At 45.1% G+C, this 17,500-nt stretch overlaps 1 protein-coding gene across 1 annotated transcript in view; it reads right to left on the bottom strand.

The window, feature by feature from the left end:
• Positions 1-15,835, bottom strand: part of LOC132994248 (receptor-type tyrosine-protein phosphatase N2-like) — a 21,696-nt gene extending 5,861 nt beyond the window's left edge. The window contains exons 1-6 of the mRNA XM_061064476.1: positions 15,721-15,835; positions 10,492-10,569; positions 6,724-6,843; positions 5,484-5,650; positions 2,939-2,992; positions 1,447-1,511 (exon numbers count right to left, since the gene is read on the bottom strand). Coding sequence (XP_060920459.1) covers positions 1,447-1,511; positions 2,939-2,992; positions 5,484-5,650; positions 6,724-6,843; positions 10,492-10,569 — 484 coding nt within the window. The 5' untranslated portion in view covers positions 15,721-15,835. The remainder of the gene's footprint in view (positions 1-1,446; positions 1,512-2,938; positions 2,993-5,483; positions 5,651-6,723; positions 6,844-10,491; positions 10,570-15,720) is intronic.
• Positions 15,836-17,500: the final 1,665 nt, after the last annotated feature.

Genomic DNA, 17,500 nt, shown 5'->3' with positions numbered 1-17,500 from the left:
TTCAACGTTTTCTTCAGGTGATCATTTTTTAAATGTTTTGTGTGCAGGCATTTCTTCTTCCTCAGTCTGCTCCCTCCTCTTCCTTTAGTGAACACTCCAACAAATATCTGGAGCCGGTCCCCGCTCGGTGATATTCAGGTGTTACGTCCTTTGCACTAAGCGATGTCGAGGCTGACCGACTGTCTGTGCTCGTCTTTTGTTTTGCCCGTGTGTTTTTTGTGCATTTATGTTTATTTTATTCTTTAAACCCTTAAATTAAGTCGTTTGTTTAAAGCTACATTGGGGCCATGATTAGGGCCCGACCGATATGGGATTTTTGGTGTCGAGCAAAAAAGTACAATGAAGATATATCGCCCTCTGCTGGTGACAAAGAACAGCTGGTGTAATACAATGAAACTCAAATGAATATTTGATGCCCATATCTGAGATAAAATTAGCTGATACCGATAGCCACTGGATACGCTAATATCGGCCGATATTATCGGCGGGCTCTTTTATTATTGAGCCGACGTTTAGCTTCACTTTTTAGTTCTGTGACAGTGATGATGTCACTGTCGGCGAACGTAGAGTGAGCGAGTCATTTTAGAAATGTTTTTTTCTTGTTGAATGAGTGCACGATATAGGCCCCTACATATAACTCCCTACAGAGCGAGGAGGGAGGAGGGGAGGAATGAGGGAGGAGCGAGGAGGGAGGACTGAGTTTTGGTTGCTTGGCAACAAGTCAAGTTTCAAACTAGCATCATCCAGCGTCTGTGTGTGTGTGTGTGTGTGTGTGTGTGTGTTTAGAGAGCGAGGGGAACGATGCGGGAAAGGAGCCGCAGGTCGGATTAGAACCCGACACTTAGCCTCTGTACATGTGGCGCTCGCACTAACCGCTAGGCCATCTGCGCCCCTTGGCTGCTGTTATCTGGTTAAACATGAAGGCAGGACTACAAACTGCAGACAAAGAAAGCTTCAGGATGTTTTGATATTTAAGTTTCCTGTGATGCGGATGGTTTTTTAATTTATGAGAAACAGAAAAAAAGGAGAAAGAGAAAGTAAGGCGCTAACTATCTGGATTAAGATAAAAATAAAATAAATTACATGTTAAATATTTGATGAAGATTCAAACCATCGGAGCAACATTTAAACATTTCATTTCCATGCATGTGGCGTCTAAATTCATGTTGCAGCTGGGGCGCAGGTCACTCCGGTGTGACGGCGGCTTGAATAGAAACTAATAACACGGGAAATCTTTCCTTTTTTCATTTTCCTCTTCCCCCCCCCCCCCCCCCCCCACCAATCCCTCCCCCCCTCCACGTCTGCCTCTCAAGGCCTCAGAAAAGTCACCCTCTGATGAGTCCCCAAGACCCTCTGAGGAAAGCGAGAGGCTTTGGCGTTGCCTGGGCAACACTTGAACGCAAGCAGAAAGAGAGTGAAAAGAGGGGGGGGGGCATTGATCGTTACCTTTAGCCATCCTATTGAGGACCATGTCAATCAGAATGTAAGTCCCACTCCTGCCGGCTCCATCGCTGCAGAGAGAGAGAGGGCGAGAGAGAGAGAGAGAGAGATCATTAAGGTGGCAGAGAGAGAGAGAGAGAGGGCGAGAGAGAGAGAGAGAGAGGAAGAGAGAGAGAGAGGAAGAGAGAGAGACAGAGACAGAGAGAGAGAGAGAGAGAGAGATAGAGAGAGAGAGGAAGAGAGAGAGAGGAAGAGAGAGATACAGAGAGAGATAGAGAGAGAGAGAGAGAGAGGAAGAGAGAGAGAGGAAGAGAGAGAGACAGAGACAGAGAGAGAGAGAGAGAGAGGAAGAGAGAGATACAGAGAGAGATAGAGAGAGAGAGAGAGGAAGAGAGAGAGACAGAGACAGAGAGATAGAGAGAGAGAGAGAGAGAGGAAGAGAGAGAGAGGAAGAGAGAGAGAGAGAGGAAGAGAGAGAGAGAGACAGAGACAGAGAGAGAGACAGAGAGAGAGAGAGAGAGACTTTAATCTCAGAGTGTTTTTCTTATAAGGAGACAAATTGCTCGTTTACATCAGCTGTAGAGTGAATCTCTCGTCCTGCTTCAAACTGAAAAACTGCACGTTGTAATAATCCTTCATATTCTTATAAAAACACCTGCACAGATGTGAATATTTCATGCTCCAATAAACGTTAAACCTTTGCACACGAGTGCATGTGTGGTCTTGAGACTATTTGGGGGGGGGGGGGTTCTGAGGCGCACAGGGGACAAAGGCTTTTTAAATGAATGCACCTCAGGAGCAGAGGAGAGGTTGAGAGGCCAGGGGCGGTGCGAGAGCAGCTTTTGGAGAGCCTTGCTTTTCCATCACTCCAGAGATAGTCTTATGAAAAGCCTCCCTTTGTGCCCGCCGGCCATTCAGCCGCTCTGCATGTTAATTGCAAACAAGGCGTGCACATCTCTCTAATAAAGGCAAGGCCAATAAAACAGGAGAGCGGCCTTCATTAATCCACTGCTAGATGCTCGGCTGGTACGGCAGCACGGGGCTGCTTTGCCCCCACGCATGACTTAACAGGATGTGAGTATTAAAAGTGGGTCGGACAGATACCTGGTGTTTAATACAAAGCAATCAAGGCCAGTTAACTAGCTGAACCAGAAGGGAAATGGAAGTGTCCCTCTGCATGAACATTTCCATAAACAGCAGATCGAGTAAATGGACTGAGGAAGGTTTAAAACAAACAGTCTCTTCCTTCAAAATAAAGGCTATAAGGAACAAACAGACAGTCTCTTCCTTCAAAATAAAGGCTACAAGGAACAAACAGACAGTCTCTTCCTTCAAAATAAAGGCTATAAGGAACAAACAGACAGTCTCTTCCTTCAAAATAAAGGCTACAAGGAACAAACAGACAGTCTCTTCCTTCAAAATAAAGGCTACAAGGAACAAACAGACAGTCGCTTCCTTCAAAATAAAAGCTCCAAGGAACTAACAAAGGTATACTTGCCTGCAGTGGACGATTATTGGGCACGATCGTCCCCGGTAGCACTTGTTAACCTTCCTGAAATTAAAAAGAGAGAGAGAAAGAAATGGGATGTTACGCAAGCTTGGAAGCACCTGTCTGAAATGCAAAAGGTGCACGGCGGCCTCCGGAAGCAGAGTTTGATTATTTCTGCTGATAATGGCGATAACGCAGAACGATTACTCACATGGGACCGAAATTAATGATCGCACTTATCAGAATAACAAACAGTGATCCAGACAGATGCCACCCCCTCCTGTCACTCTATCACTTCAATTTAAATTGGGGGGGGGGATCCGTGTTGCAGCTCCTAAATAAACCAAGCATCGTTTCAGACGGCGTTCCGGTGGCATGTGCGGTTGATGGATGTGCCGCCGATTGTTGTGATTTGCCGAAACCGCCGACGCATTAACCCGCCGGCCAATTATGGATGTTATACACTGTAGGCGCTGCCAAGGCCAACAGGCCTTTGTCACACCCGGCTGTTGCCATGGAAACTGACTACACAGAGAGCATCCAGGACTCAGGATGCTCCCCCCCCCCACGCAATGTTTTTCACATTTTAAACAGAAATGAAATGAAAATAAACGTCTGAGTAAGGGTCTTTTACCTGCTGCTCTCTCCAGAACATTTCTTATGAATCGCTGCTACACAAATAAAGATTGATTGAAGTAAATACAATTCTGGATGTTTTACAGTAAATAGCGTAAACAGAACATAGTTTCATATTAAAATGTGATTTAACAACTTTTTATTTTTTATTCAAAAAATGATTTGCTTATTTAGCAGGAGGAAATATTCATTTAGATATTTTTGGTTTAATGCATATTCATTTTTGTTTATACATATATATGTCTATACATGTGTAGTGATTACAGTTTAAAGGTCCAATCAGTGAGATGTGTAGAGAGAGAAATGATAAAGCTATCTTACTATCTGATCATTAAGGAAACATGTTGAAGTGCTGGCTTCTCTGACAACAATGCAGCAGCAGAGAAGACCAGAGAAGGTAGGCGCTTTTAAGACACCCCCCCACATGGCCGTTTTGGACGCCCCTCGGTTTGTCAGATATGAGAGCAGTTATCAGGTCAACAGGTGTTGCAACGATGGAAGCGGGCAAGAGAAGTGGTTCAGATAGAAGTGATTGTACCCGACCTAAAAAGCCTCTGCATGTTTCTAATAAGCTCCACGAGCAGAAACGTGCTCAAACTAGGATCAATATTGGAGATGCTTTTGAAAAATGGAGAGAGGTTAGAACACAGAAAGGTTTACAGACCCATGCAGAGCTGGATAAACACTGAAGCTTCAGAGTCCACCACATGGTGACCTGTGTGAGCATCGACTCTATAGAGGTGGGGGGGAGCTCTCTATGATGTTTAGAATTTAGACTGCAGTACTCCTTTTAACCACTAGGGGGCAGAGTTACATATCGCTCCTTTAAGTAAGAAATCTAAAACAATCAGAAGAATTAGTTAAAGAGCATACAGAGATGGTTGGAGTTCCCATGCAAGCCAGAGGAAGGATGAGCAGTGAGGAGGAGGAGTGAGCGAGCGAGAGAGCGAGCGAGAGAGAGAGCGAGCGAGAGAGAGAGTTTGTGCACAGGCCTGGCTGAGGAGACACAGTTTCCAATGATCACTTTTGTGACTATGCAACTGGGCTCATATTACTAGCTGCAACATCACAAAAATGACACTGGCAACCGCAAGATACAGAGTTGGCCGAAACGGTGACAACCACGAGCGAGTGTGCGGTCGAGGGTGTGGACGTGAAAACTCAGAGAGAGCTTTAGATTCTCACTCAACTACGGGAGCATTACCTAGCAGAAAAAGGAAAAGTCACACCACTCAAAACCTGCACACCAACATGAATATATATCTTTATATGAATGCAAGCTTCAGTTTGATTTGTAAAAGCAGAATGACAAGATAACACCTCCTCTTCTCCCCCCCCCCCTCTCATCTGCATTACAAACCGGAGGGACAGACTTCCAACCACAAATCAGATGCATCTATTCTCATTTGGAGGGCTTTTCCAATCCCTCCCGGGTTCTCTCAAAGGAGCTTTAGCAGCTCTTCTGCCACAGCGCATTATATGGAGAACAGAGTGAGGTTATTCAGTCACTCGCTCTCCCCCCTCTCCCGTGTTTTAAGTGAGACAGCTCTCGTTTAATTGGGTGTTTGAATTAGGTGGTGGTGGTGGTGGTGGTGGTGGTGGGGGGGTTTCTTCCTTTTTCTTCCCGAGCCAAGCCAGGCAGCGTGGGGCAGTTAATTTGCTGCATCACATGTGCCGGAGGGAGGTGAGGGAAATAGGCCCAGGATGAAAAGGGGGGGATAGTAGAGAGAAACACAGTCCTTAATAGAAGAACTGTTCTCCAGGACACCAAAAGGCAGAGGGGCAAAAAAAAAGGGGGGGGGGGGGGGGGGACCAGAGAGTACAGGATAAAAAGGAAGGAGATTAAGAACAAGCAAAGGATAAAAGATCAGGTTTAAAAAAAAAAAAGTCCAACCAGCACGTTGTGCTCTCTCTCTACCTGCGGAAGTCTAACAGGGTCCTGGCAGAGGTGGGGATCCCGCGGTCCATCCAGGATAAGAAGTGGAACTGGGTAACGGTGCGGGTCTCGTTGGTCTGCAGGTTCTTCAGGTAGAAGCTGCGCACCAGGAAGTCCTCACACCAGATGTGCTCCGACACCAGGTTGACCTCAAGAAAAGAACACGCGTTTTTAATTCCTCTGTCATAAGAAGAAGAAGACGACAGCATCATGGAGGAATTCACTTCATGTAGCTTTAGCTTCCATGCTAAGATAAAGGGCTAAAAGATTTTCTGACATTATAAATGTATTTATTTAAAATGTGTGATCGTTATCTGGTTACATTTGAAGCTTGATTATTTCATTAATCAAAATCGTTTTTAACTCGTCATGAAAAGGACGGAAGACTTCTCCTAAAGTCACATGATTCACACAGTCTGCGTTCCTCCGAGATCTTTTTAAAATCTGACCACTTCACGAGCGAGAGGAAGGATTCCTGTTCTCACCTGAGCGAGCGAACGTCTCTGACTCCTTCAGAACCGACAAAACCCGTCCAGTTACCGAAGGTCACGTTTTGTTTCTGTCTGTTTATTTTAGTATTATTCTCATTTCCTGTTTTATTTTGTACTTATCTTTGTCCCAGGCTCTACAGAAACCTCAGACTTTCATGAAACCAAAACAACTCACGCTGCATTGTTGTGTTAGCATGCTAATGCTAGCGATCTTTATTCTGCTCGTATCTTCACACTGCATGTAAATTTACCTGAAATGAGCGTGATCTAGAAACACAGTTAAGCAGTGAGTACAGTATGTTATTCTTCTTTTCTCTAGTCCCTCAATTAAACAACTTTTATACACGAGGGGAGGAGTCAGCCGGCCGTCCGGGCGATGTAAACAAAGTGAAGATAGGACTCTGAAAACTCTGAAAACATCACAGACAGTGGGACTCGGGTGTTACACCCATTGTAGACAGTCATGACTCACAGAGTTATTTTCAGAGGAGATACTTGATTTATATATTTAAGTGTGAAAAATCACAGATTAAGACTTTAAGAGTTCCTGTTGCTCAGGATTTTATTTTGTTAGGTAGAAATGTGACGTTTCTAAATGACAGACTCTTATTCTGAAAGGACAAGATGCTGTTGATGTTATTTTGAAGGGCTGTGAGCACGACGATACAGTAGAGTTCATGTTGATTGTTTTGGGATGGACAGAAGTAAAAAAAGGAGAAACTGTGAAGTACCTCGTAGACGTGGTAAACATCGGAGCCCTCGTCAGGCCAGTAGTGATGACACTGCTTCACTCCGTTTTCAGACAGCGGCGTCAACATGACGATGACCACGCAGCCACTCTCCCACACCATCTGCACGCCAAGAGAAAAGACGTCACACATCCCTCAAACAACACGTGTGTGACATCACAGAGATCACTTTCATGGCGTTGAACTGTGCCGCTCGCTCGCTCATACGGCCCGTTATCAGCACGCCATGACGGCCTCGGTTCAGAGTGAAATTGATTTCTTAATCCTGGTCCAGGAAGTTTGAATAAATGTCACCTCGCAGCGTGTGACAGATGATAAATGTCGGCTGGAGCAGCAGGAGGGCGAGATCACAACTTCTCCTGCTCCCGTTTCATCTTCTCACAATCTAATGTGTCCTTGGGAAAAACATACAGGCCCACGGCGACCATTAGGAAAATGAGGAGGAAACGCGGCTTTTATGATCGCTATAAAAACACAATGGCCTTGACTCGACACTAATCACGAGCTTCTGTGATCCGGCCCGGAGGACACATTACACTGTGCCAAAATGTGATGAGATCAGGCACGCTGATAATAGATGTTTGCTCTTGTAAGGCTGGGCGAATATGTGCAGGTACTGACGGAAATGAACTCCTTTTTTATGTGATATCAACTTTAAAAACATGCAAGTATTTGATGTGATTTGTGCAGAAGATGTAGAGCATAGAAGACAATTACATTTTAAGCATGAGATTGCAAGGACAACTTTAAAACAGAAGTGTATTTCTGTAATCAGAATTAAATTGTGGAATTCTTTAAATAATGATTTGAAGGGTTGTGTTCAGATATTTCAGTTTAAGAAAAGAACAAAGTGATCAGACTGTATGACATTAGCAGTTAGTGTGTTTTGTGTGTTTTCCTTCTTATTTCTGAGGAAGTGAAGACTGAATTGTCAGATTTGTTTTATGTTGATATTCATTCGTTGATTGTAATTTGGACAGACCATCCAGACATTTATTATTTGCTTTTTGAGTAAGGGGGGGCCGGCAAAACAAGATGTATTCTTCTCCCTGCTCCTTTCCGTACATGAGATAAAGTGTGAATCGTTTTTTCTATTTTTTTTTTTCTGTTGTGTGTTTTGACATGTACGGAACAAATAAAAATGAAAATGAAAAGAAGACAGAAGACAGCAGAAGTCACTTTTTGTCACATAATGCTGATTGGCTTCTGATTTTGGGGGTGATGTTTTTGGAGGAGAAAAAGCACCAACCAGCAGAGTTCAGGTAATATCCGGGGATGGAGGGAGGTGAGGCGGATGAAGGAGAGGAATGAGGAGAGGAGGATTAGAGCCGCCTTTCAGAGCGCAGCCCGGTGGCTGCTGAGGATTAGATAGGACGGAGCGAGAAAGATTTGCCTCCTGCACGGCCCATTTGCATGAGAGTGCCAGTGTTTCCCCCGTTTGTTTACTCCTCCTGACACAATCCACGGTGGACCATGTTGAATAATGAATGGCTACTTCTCATTCCCCGACACAGAGCCAGTGTTCATTGTGTCAGTCAATCTTTTCTGTTTAATTGGGGAAAGATTTAGAGTTCATGGCTGAATAGGCCATTTCATTAGATAATGGCCGTGCATTTATTCACCTGGCATGGAGGAAACATTGGCACACAAACAAACCGATAAATGAAGAAACAATCATCGACTGTGAAATTTGAGGGGCTTTCAAATGTACAAATCCAAAACAGGAAACAGGAAACATGGCATCTTTCCTTCCTGATGAAGGAGCCAATGAAGGCAGACTTTCTTAAGATAATGGGCGCACAACTTTTCTCTTCCTTTAATTTATTTTAAAGGTCACATCTCCTCCTCCTCTTCTTCAGTGTAAATAATTCTCAGAGCTCCTCAAAACATGTGTGTGAAGTTTCTTGTTCTAAATCCACTCTGATCCTGTATTTGATCATGTCTATAAACCCCTCTATTTCAGCCCTGCTCAGAACAGGCTGTTTCTGTGTCTGTACCTTTAAATATGTAAATGAGCTGTGTCTGACCACGCCCCCTCTCTGGAAGGGCTTGGGTGTACTCGGTGCTTTCTCGCTCCATGTCCTATTGTTTACGGTGAGAAGGCAGACTCAGAGGGCAGAACAAACACCTAGCTGTGGGAGTGTCACCCACCTGGGGGAGGGGCTACTGCCCTTTGTGATGTCATGAAGGGAAAATCTCCAAACGGTCTGTTTGAGCACACATTTTCTGAAAAGTGGAGCAGGCAGAAGACGGAGAGGATGGACTTTTCTCATCATTGGGGGGTTTGTAGACGGACTAGAGGAACATGGGGAAGTTTTTACAGAATATGTTTCCTAAATGACGACTAACAACAAAGAACACATTTCTTTCTGTGTGCAGAAACAACTCAAACTGGTCTAAAAATGAGTCTAAACCTCCTCCTCGTATTAAAATAAACGGTGTCAGCACCAAGATAATGATTGTAAATGAGTCTCCATTCAGTTCAAGTTGCAGAGTGCAGAGTGCAGGGCCAGCTGGTCTGCCACACTTCTACATCCTGGTCACGGCAGGCTCACTAACTTCCCCATATGGAGCTGATGGGCCCTCTAATTACGACAGTATTGTCCTATTTACACATACGAATGGCATTTGGCCTCGCATGCATCATTAAAGGCGTGTGAAGACTCTGATATCACTGATATAACATCAGCAGATTCTCTGTGATTAACGGGGGCTTCGTCTGACGTTTATGACCAAGGGAGTGAATCCTAACAGCAGAAGTGGTGTCAGTAAAATCCCTCATTTCAGCCTCTGCCTGAAACGCTTCATTTCAGCTGCTGACTCTTTAAGCTCCGCCTCCCCACGTGCCCACTTCCCCGGGTGAGCGTGTAAGGAAAGTTATTGAGATATAAGGAATCTTGTTCTTCTGGAGCAGCCTTTCCCAAACTTAAAACTGCTGCAGCCCGCTTTGATATACAAAATCACTCCGGGGCTCATTATAAAATAAAAGTTTTGACTACATCTATAACTTTCAGTTAGGGTCAATTATTGGACATTACAACATGATGTTATGGCAAGATAGACACAAACGTTTACTAAACATTATGTCCATGAATAGTCATGACACGTCTTACTAATCACTTAGAGGGTTGACTCATGCTAAATCATCATTATTCTGATATTTCTTTTATTTTGAAAATTGGTGGAGGGCTTTTCACGGCCCACCTGCAGTACCCACTCGGCACACCAGGGGGCCGCAGCCCACACTTTGGGAAGCCCTGTTCTGGAGGATCGACTCGGAGAAGAAGGAGAAACATCTTTGAAATAAATTGCAGTAACAGGAAGTCGGGTTCATATTTTGATATCTCAAACAACAAAAACACAACCAAACAGTTCACAGAGTTCATTCAGTTCCCCGCATAAAGAAAGATCTCATTTAAACCTTTCTTCATCCGGACGATTAGAAGAGTTCTAAACTCGTCTGGAAAGAATCGTCAGATCCGCTGAGTGTTGTTAAAGGACCTTGTGAGGAGAAATATCTCGAGGCCAATCGAGTGCGTCGCTCTGTGACTTGAATGTAAGAGTAGTAAACGAGCGACTGAAGTTCTTCAATTAGATCGCTCTTTGAAAGTGTTTCACTGTCGCTGAACTCAAAAGGAAGAAGTCGTCTCGAGAGGAACAAATAAACATCACACAGTAAAACGGTGACTCACAGGAAACCCCCGGGTCATACAGAGGGCAGCACATCGACCTCAGTGAGTAGACTTTTACCTGCCAGAAGTCCGCCACGGTGGAGGGGAGGGGGCCCTGCGAGGAGATGTACATCGGGTTGCGAGGGTCGTGGTCCATCTGGGGGAGAAAGGAGCAGAGTGAGACGCAGTGATTAGACTTCTGCTGGTCTCATCCAGTACTTCCTGGTCTTTGAGGTTCCCCTGGTCCAGCTGGACCCGAGGACACACCTGGCCTCTGCTAAACTCACATTAAAGTTTGATGTGCAGAGTCCCTCTGCACCTTTAAGAAAAAGCTAAAGACCCAGCTCTTTCATGAATACCTACTAACTTAATGATGATGGTCTCCATATTATTGATGATGATGATGGTAATGACGATGGTTTCTGTTTGATAACGACGACTTATAAGATGGTTTCTATACTGATTAGAGCTCTCAAGAACTGCCCTCAATGTTGTGCTTTGCCTCTGGTCACTTCCTGTCAGCACCTGTGTGTCCAATCAGACTCAAAGCTGATCGTTTGCTCTTACTCACATTGTTCCCTTTTTTCTAGATCCTTGCTTGTGTTGTTCTTACTCTCTGATGTACGTCGCTTTGGATAAAAGAGTCTGCAGAGTGAATTGTAGAATTGTAGGAAGTGTGGGGTCTGAAGTCTGAGTGAGCATCATCATACCCGATAGAGTCCTCTCAGAGTCTCCCACAACGCATTTAGAAAAGGAATGCAAAACCGATGGTCACTATCCAGCAATATGTACCATCATGCATTGCGGTTCAAAGACTTTTTGCGAGCGGAAAGTGGCGAGGAGAGGAGCGACCAGCGTGAGCACAGAAACACAACGAGGTTCATATTTTACCACTCAAATGGGACATGAGTGTTTTTTTAAATTAATTTTTTATCAGATAGCGATAGAGTGACAAACTGGTGACATATAAATAACAAATGAGGCACACAAAAAAAAAAATGAGACATGGGACATGAGTGGTTGATCTTAAGAACATATCCGCCCTGCAAACCTTGAAAATGTGACCTTTAACCCTTTAGGTACTGAGAATACACTGTCATTAGTAATGGCAGCTTTTTCACAATCCTGATCCTCCTCTTGAACGAACTCCTTAAATCTAATGAAACGGCGTCGTCTGACATGCTTTTGACGTGGGGGCGGGACTTTAAAGCCCTGCAGGAGGCCGATGTGAGGGATGTTGAGGTTGAAAGAAACCGAACCCCATGTGGGACCTGCTTTCAGGGACGTGATTGAGACTTGATTGAGCAGGTGCTGGCTGACCCCCCCCCCCCCCCCCCCACCATGAATGTTGTTTACTGGATGTTTCTGCACACCCTGGAGTGCGAGATGCATCAACAGAGAGGTGCTGGTCAGGTAGAGATCAACGCTTCATTAGACATTTCTTCCTGTTCCTGTTAGACCTACACGCTGGTCTCATGAGGAGAATGCAGCAGTGTTTATAAATGCAGGTGTACGGACATCTCTGTGCAGATGGAGCCACCTTTGTGTATCATCCATTAATGGAAATGGAGCTTTTATGCAAGAAGAGAGTCAATTAGCAAAGGGAGACATCTCCGAGTATAACATTAAGAAACAGGACGGCTGCAGAGTCCTGCTTAATGGATCCTCCAGTCTTCATGAGAACTCGTCCAGAACACCGGCCGTGAGCTCAGATGTTCAGCGTGGACTTTTCCCCCTCTCTTCTTTGTTTTTTTTTTTAGTCTTGAAAGTCCTCGACCCTCATTATGGAGCATGTCTTCATGGCTTTAATCTTCCCACAATGCTTTTCTCCGTCCTCATGTTTAAGAAGCTTGACAACAGGATTAAGTCTTAAATCTCCGGATGGCCGATAAAGCTGGAACATACGACTTAAGGCCAACAAAAAACTGTTTTATACGATTCAATTTATTCCCCTTTTTCTCTGCCATTTATTTTCATTACAGGGGATTAAAGATGTCGTGTCGGTTTTTCTCTGATGAAGAGACGATGATGTCCCTGTGAGTCAGGCTCAGTAGAAACAGATAATGAGTTCATTTGAATGGGACACAAGATCCATAATAATAATGGAAATTTTTTTTTTAAAGAGGTTTTAGTGGATTTAAACTCTGAAATTCTTCATGATCCAGATTCCATGCAGGGTTAGGATTTAATGGATCATTTTGATTGATGGTAAAATGATGCAATGAAAAAAGCAGGGCCTGACCGATATGAGATTATTGGGGCCGATACCAATGCCGATATTAGGGAGGGAAAAAAATCCAATATCGATATATCGGCCGATATCTATTTTCGATCTTTAGGGATCGATTCAGGCAGATATATAAAAACACTTTTATTGCATTGATCCCTTATATTAAGTTATAAACTTCATCCATCTACAGGTAATTTAGAGTCAGCAGTTAACCTAACGAGCATGTGTTTGGACTGTGGGAGGAAGACGGAGAACCAGGAGAGAACCCACACATGAACGAGGAGAACATGCAGACTCCACACAGAGAGACTCCTGAAGGACGGGGATTCAAACCAGGACCCTCCTCGCTGTGAGGGAACGGCGTTAACCACATCATTTGGATAGTAAAATGATTCAGTGAAAAATGCCAGGCCTGACCGATATGAGATTTTTGGGGCAGATACCGATATTAAGGTCAAAAAAGATCCAGTACCAATATATCGGCCGGCTGATTAATCGGTCGAGCTGTAGAAAAAAAAGTGTCTATCAGCTGCCAGTAGTCATTGTGGGTAATGTAGTTGTAAGTTAATGACTGGAGATGTGCTTTAACTACAGCGACACAGTGGCTGGATGAAATGGGATTATTATTATTATAATAACATTTATTGAAAGAAATGTTCCAAAAGGACGCTCAAAAAAAAGGAAAATGTTGCTCATTACCCACTGTGCTACTTCAATTAGGTGTAACTGTGTTGTTCAATTTCTCTCTTCATACCTCCCTGTTGAAATTCCTCTCGTGGGTTTGTTAAAAAAGAAGAAAAAAACCCTCCCCCCACAGAAATGAAAGGGTGGTGCCGAGCGGCGGTTGCTGCCACTCCGTTTAGCCAATCTCAAGGACACAGACACGCTGAAGCTGTGCGTCGACATCCCTGCATGAATACTAACGCGCGGACATGAAAGAGCCGGCCTGCGTTTGAGCTGTCCTCCCCTCGCCATTGTCGGCTGAAGATAGACTACAAAAAAAATAAAAAGCAAAGAAAGTGGTTTGAAGTGAAACAGCTCGTGCTGAAATAGCCTGAACGACTAACCTGTTCCTGGAGAAGCGTCTCAACTTTAACATCTCGCTGCAGCGCCACGATGCTGTGTTAGCTAAACGCCTTTAGCTTAAAACGTATAACAGATAGTTTAAAAAAAAAGGATCAAAGCATGATGGAGGAAAGGTGGGGAATATTAGAGCGACACGGTGTTTGACTTTGTGAGAAAGAGGCCAGAGGAGACCACATCCACAACCGTTCCCTACATGCTAATGACGCTACACCTCTGACTGCGCCCAAACATGTTTTTAAGATAAATCCACCTCACAAAAACATAAGTGTAACATTTTCTCCTCTTGTTCTTTTAGCTGTATTTATTTACTCCTGTAACTTTACGATGTAGCGGAAGTCCCCTTTGCAGTTTTTCAAAATAAAAGCACATTATATTTGAAGAGACTGAGGCATAAGGCAATAAGAAAAGTAAAATTAAAGCTTCACAAAGAGCAGTTTTGAATCTGGTTTTTAGAGCTAACTGGGTTAACAATGGATGTTCATAAAGTTAGAGTCTAATTATCTTTTGTAACTTTGTCTTGTTGTGTGATGTGTCAGCTAACGTTAGTTATTGGACATTAAATGAATCAGAATGTGTTGATTTGCTCGTGGGGGGTAATATACTAGCATTAGAACACCCGCACTTTTAAAATGGCTGCTCCACCCCTGCTCGCGGTCGAAGCGTTCACCATTATCCGAGCTGTGTGTGTCACCCTCTGCTTTCCCTGACCCCGAATTCCAAGAAAGAAGCGACAGATTATTTACTCGCAGGCCGCTGCCCCCCTGACGCTAATGAGGAGGAAGAAGGTGCAGTGACAGACATAATTATCACAGTTTTACTGGGCTCAGTCAGGGGTCTCTTTTGTGGTGTAATTACTGTCCTTTCATGCACACACCGCTGCATCCTCCATTACTTCAGCATCCTCTGGTGTCCCTGGATTCTTTTTCTCTGCACCACAACAGTCTCTGTTTCTCTTCAGAGCTTTTTTTTGTGTTTTTTGGCTTACTTCTTCAAAAAACACTGATTGTGTTTATTATAATATTACTCTAAAAGATGGTAAATGTGGCGCTACAGCAGGGTTTAAATAAGCTGGAAAACCTCTATGAATATGCCATTAGAGAAAATGGAGGAATAAATAGAGCATCTAGAAGTCTCCATTGTTTGTTTCTGAGGAGTAATGGGCTTTTAGTGCAGCTGTGTGCCCCCCCCCCAAACCCCTTCATCTATCTCCTCAGATATTTTGGCACTGTATTTGAAATGCATAGTTTCCTGTTCCCTTTGATGGAATCCCTCCGCTGCAGCCTCGAGGGAAATCATGACTGGCTGAATGTTTTTTTTGGTGGGGGAAAGTGCTAAAAAAGAAAAACCATCATCCCTCTCTCAGACTGAAGCCTTTCTGGACGTGTGATGCGATACATTCGTTTAATCAAAAAATAATGCTTTTTTTTTGGGTGTGCAGATAAAAAAAAAGGGGAGGAGTCTCCAGGGTGCGGCCATTTTAAAGGCAGTGAAAGCAGCGGTGTGATTTAGGAGGCGGAGCTCTGTGGTGCTTGAAACTAAAAAGTTTGACTTTGGCGTTCAATAGAGGCGGTCCACAGAGGGCGCAAACTTGGCGTTGGAATGGCTCTGATCTGCGTTCATTATGTTTACAGAAATAGATCTGAATTTGGCTTTAATTGCATTTTACAACTTTTAAAACCTAATCATTTAAAAAGTTTTCGTATCAGGATGTTGATGCATTTCAAAAAAGAAGTCTTCACTGATTTACAGACGTCTCTTTTCTGACGTAAGCATCATGTGACACTGCAATACCAGCTTTGGCCACCAGGTTAAAATGGCTTCATTGCCCGGCGCACTCCCTGGGGGCTTGAGCGAGACATGCCGAATCTCCCAGCATGCATTGTAAAAACAAAAGATCAGTGACTCTGGTTATATCTCAAAGTGAAATCAGGTGCTTCAGAGACGACCGATACAAACCACAAGGTGGCGCTGTAATGAATAAACAGTACTCACTATTGGGCTTGCGTTGATGTAGTCTGAGTTGCCGTGGTTATTCTCCGATTTCAAGGAGATCCTGGAGTGATCGTCTGGAATGGAGATGCATAATTCATCACATACTTTTCCAACATTTTTTCTCCTCCCGAACACAAAAACAACCGAATCCTGAACAGCGGAGGAACAGCGGAGGAATGTGAGCCTGAGAGGCCGAACGAGCTGCAGTTTCACCTCCCTTTCATCATGCTCACTCAAGGCCTGAGCCGCTCCACCTTCAGTGAGGACGGAGAATCAAATATTTGATGTGAAGACGTCAAAGAGAGTCCGTCTCTTTCTTAAACAAGGGAAACTGGTGCAAGATTCATACAATCCAATCCAAACATGTTGGCTTCAAGTTACAGACATTTCAAACGTTGTCTTTAATTCAGTCCTGAAAGATTTCTTTCAGACATTAATGACCATAAAAACACGTTTTTAGTCAAACTGTCTTCATCGTGTGGAGTCGCTGTTTACAGAGTGAGAGAGAGGACAAAGGAGAGGAGAGGAGGAGACATGGGGGAGAGGAGATGAGAGGAGAGGAGAGGAGAGGAGAGGAGAGGAGAGGAGAGGAGAGGAGAGGAGAGGAGAGGAGAGGAGGAGACATGGGGGAGAGGAGATGAGAGGAGAGGAGAGGAGAGGAGATGAGAGGAGAGAGGAGAGGAGAGGAGAGGAGAGGAGAGGAGGAGAGGAGAGGAGAGGAGAGGAGAGGAGAGAGGAGAGAGAGGACAGAGGAGAGGAGAGGAGAGGAGAGGGGAGAGAAGAGAGGAGAGGAGAGGAGAGGAGAGGAGAGGAGAGGAGAGAGGAGAGGAGAGGAGAGGAGAGGAGAGGAGAGGAGGAGACATGGGGGAGAGGAGATGAGAGGAGAGGAGAGGAGAGGAGAGGAGAGGAGGAGACATGGGGGAGAGGAGATGAGAGGAGAGGAGAGGAGAGGAGAGGAGAGGAGAGAGGAGAGGAGAGGAGAGGAGAGGAGGAGAGGAGAGGAGAGGAGAGGAGAGGAGAGGAGAGAGGAGAGAGAGGACAGAGGAGAGGAGAGGAGAGGAGAGGAGAGAGAAGAGAGGAGAGGAGAGGAGAGGAAGAGGAGAGGAGAGGAGAGGAGAGGAGAGGAGAGAGGAGAGGAGAGGAGAGGAGAGGAGAGGAGAGGAGGAGACATGGGGGAGAGGAGGAGATGAGAGGAGAGGAGAGGAGAGGAGAGGAGAGGAGAGGAGAGGGAGGACAGAGGAGAGGATAGGAGAGGAGAGGAGGAGAGGGAGCGGAGAGGAGAGGAGAGAGGAGAGAGGAGGACAGAGGAGAGGAGAGGAGAGGAGGAGAGGAGAGGAGAGGAGAGGAGAGGAGGAGAGGAGAGGAGAGGAGAGGAGAGGAGAGGAGAGGAGTGGAGAGGAGAGGAGAGATGACATAGGTGAGGAGAGGAGAGAGGACAGAGGAAGAGGAGAGGAGAGGAGAGGAGAGGAGAGAGGACAGAGGAGAGGAGAGAGGACAGAGGACAGAGGAGAGGAGAGGAGAGGAGAGGAGAGGGAGAGGAGAGGAGGACAGAGGAGAGGAGAGGAGAGGAGAGGAGAGGAGAGAGGCGAGGAGAGAGGAGAGGAGGAGACATGGGGAGAGGAGATGAGAGGAGAGGAGAGATGAGGAGAGATGAGGAGAGGAGAGATGAGGAGAGGAGAGGAGAGAGAGGAGAGGAGAGGAGAGGAGAGGAGAGGAGAGGAGAGGAGAGGGAGGGAGGGGAGAGGAGAGGAGAGGGGAGGGGAGGGGAGAGGAGAGGAGA

This window comes from Labrus mixtus, chromosome 19 (genome assembly GCF_963584025.1).
Source record: "Labrus mixtus chromosome 19, fLabMix1.1, whole genome shotgun sequence".
NCBI lineage: Eukaryota > Metazoa > Chordata > Actinopteri > Labriformes > Labridae > Labrus > Labrus mixtus.
The sequence above is the reverse complement of the archived record's forward strand: the minus strand, read 5'-3'. Positions and strand labels throughout refer to the sequence as shown.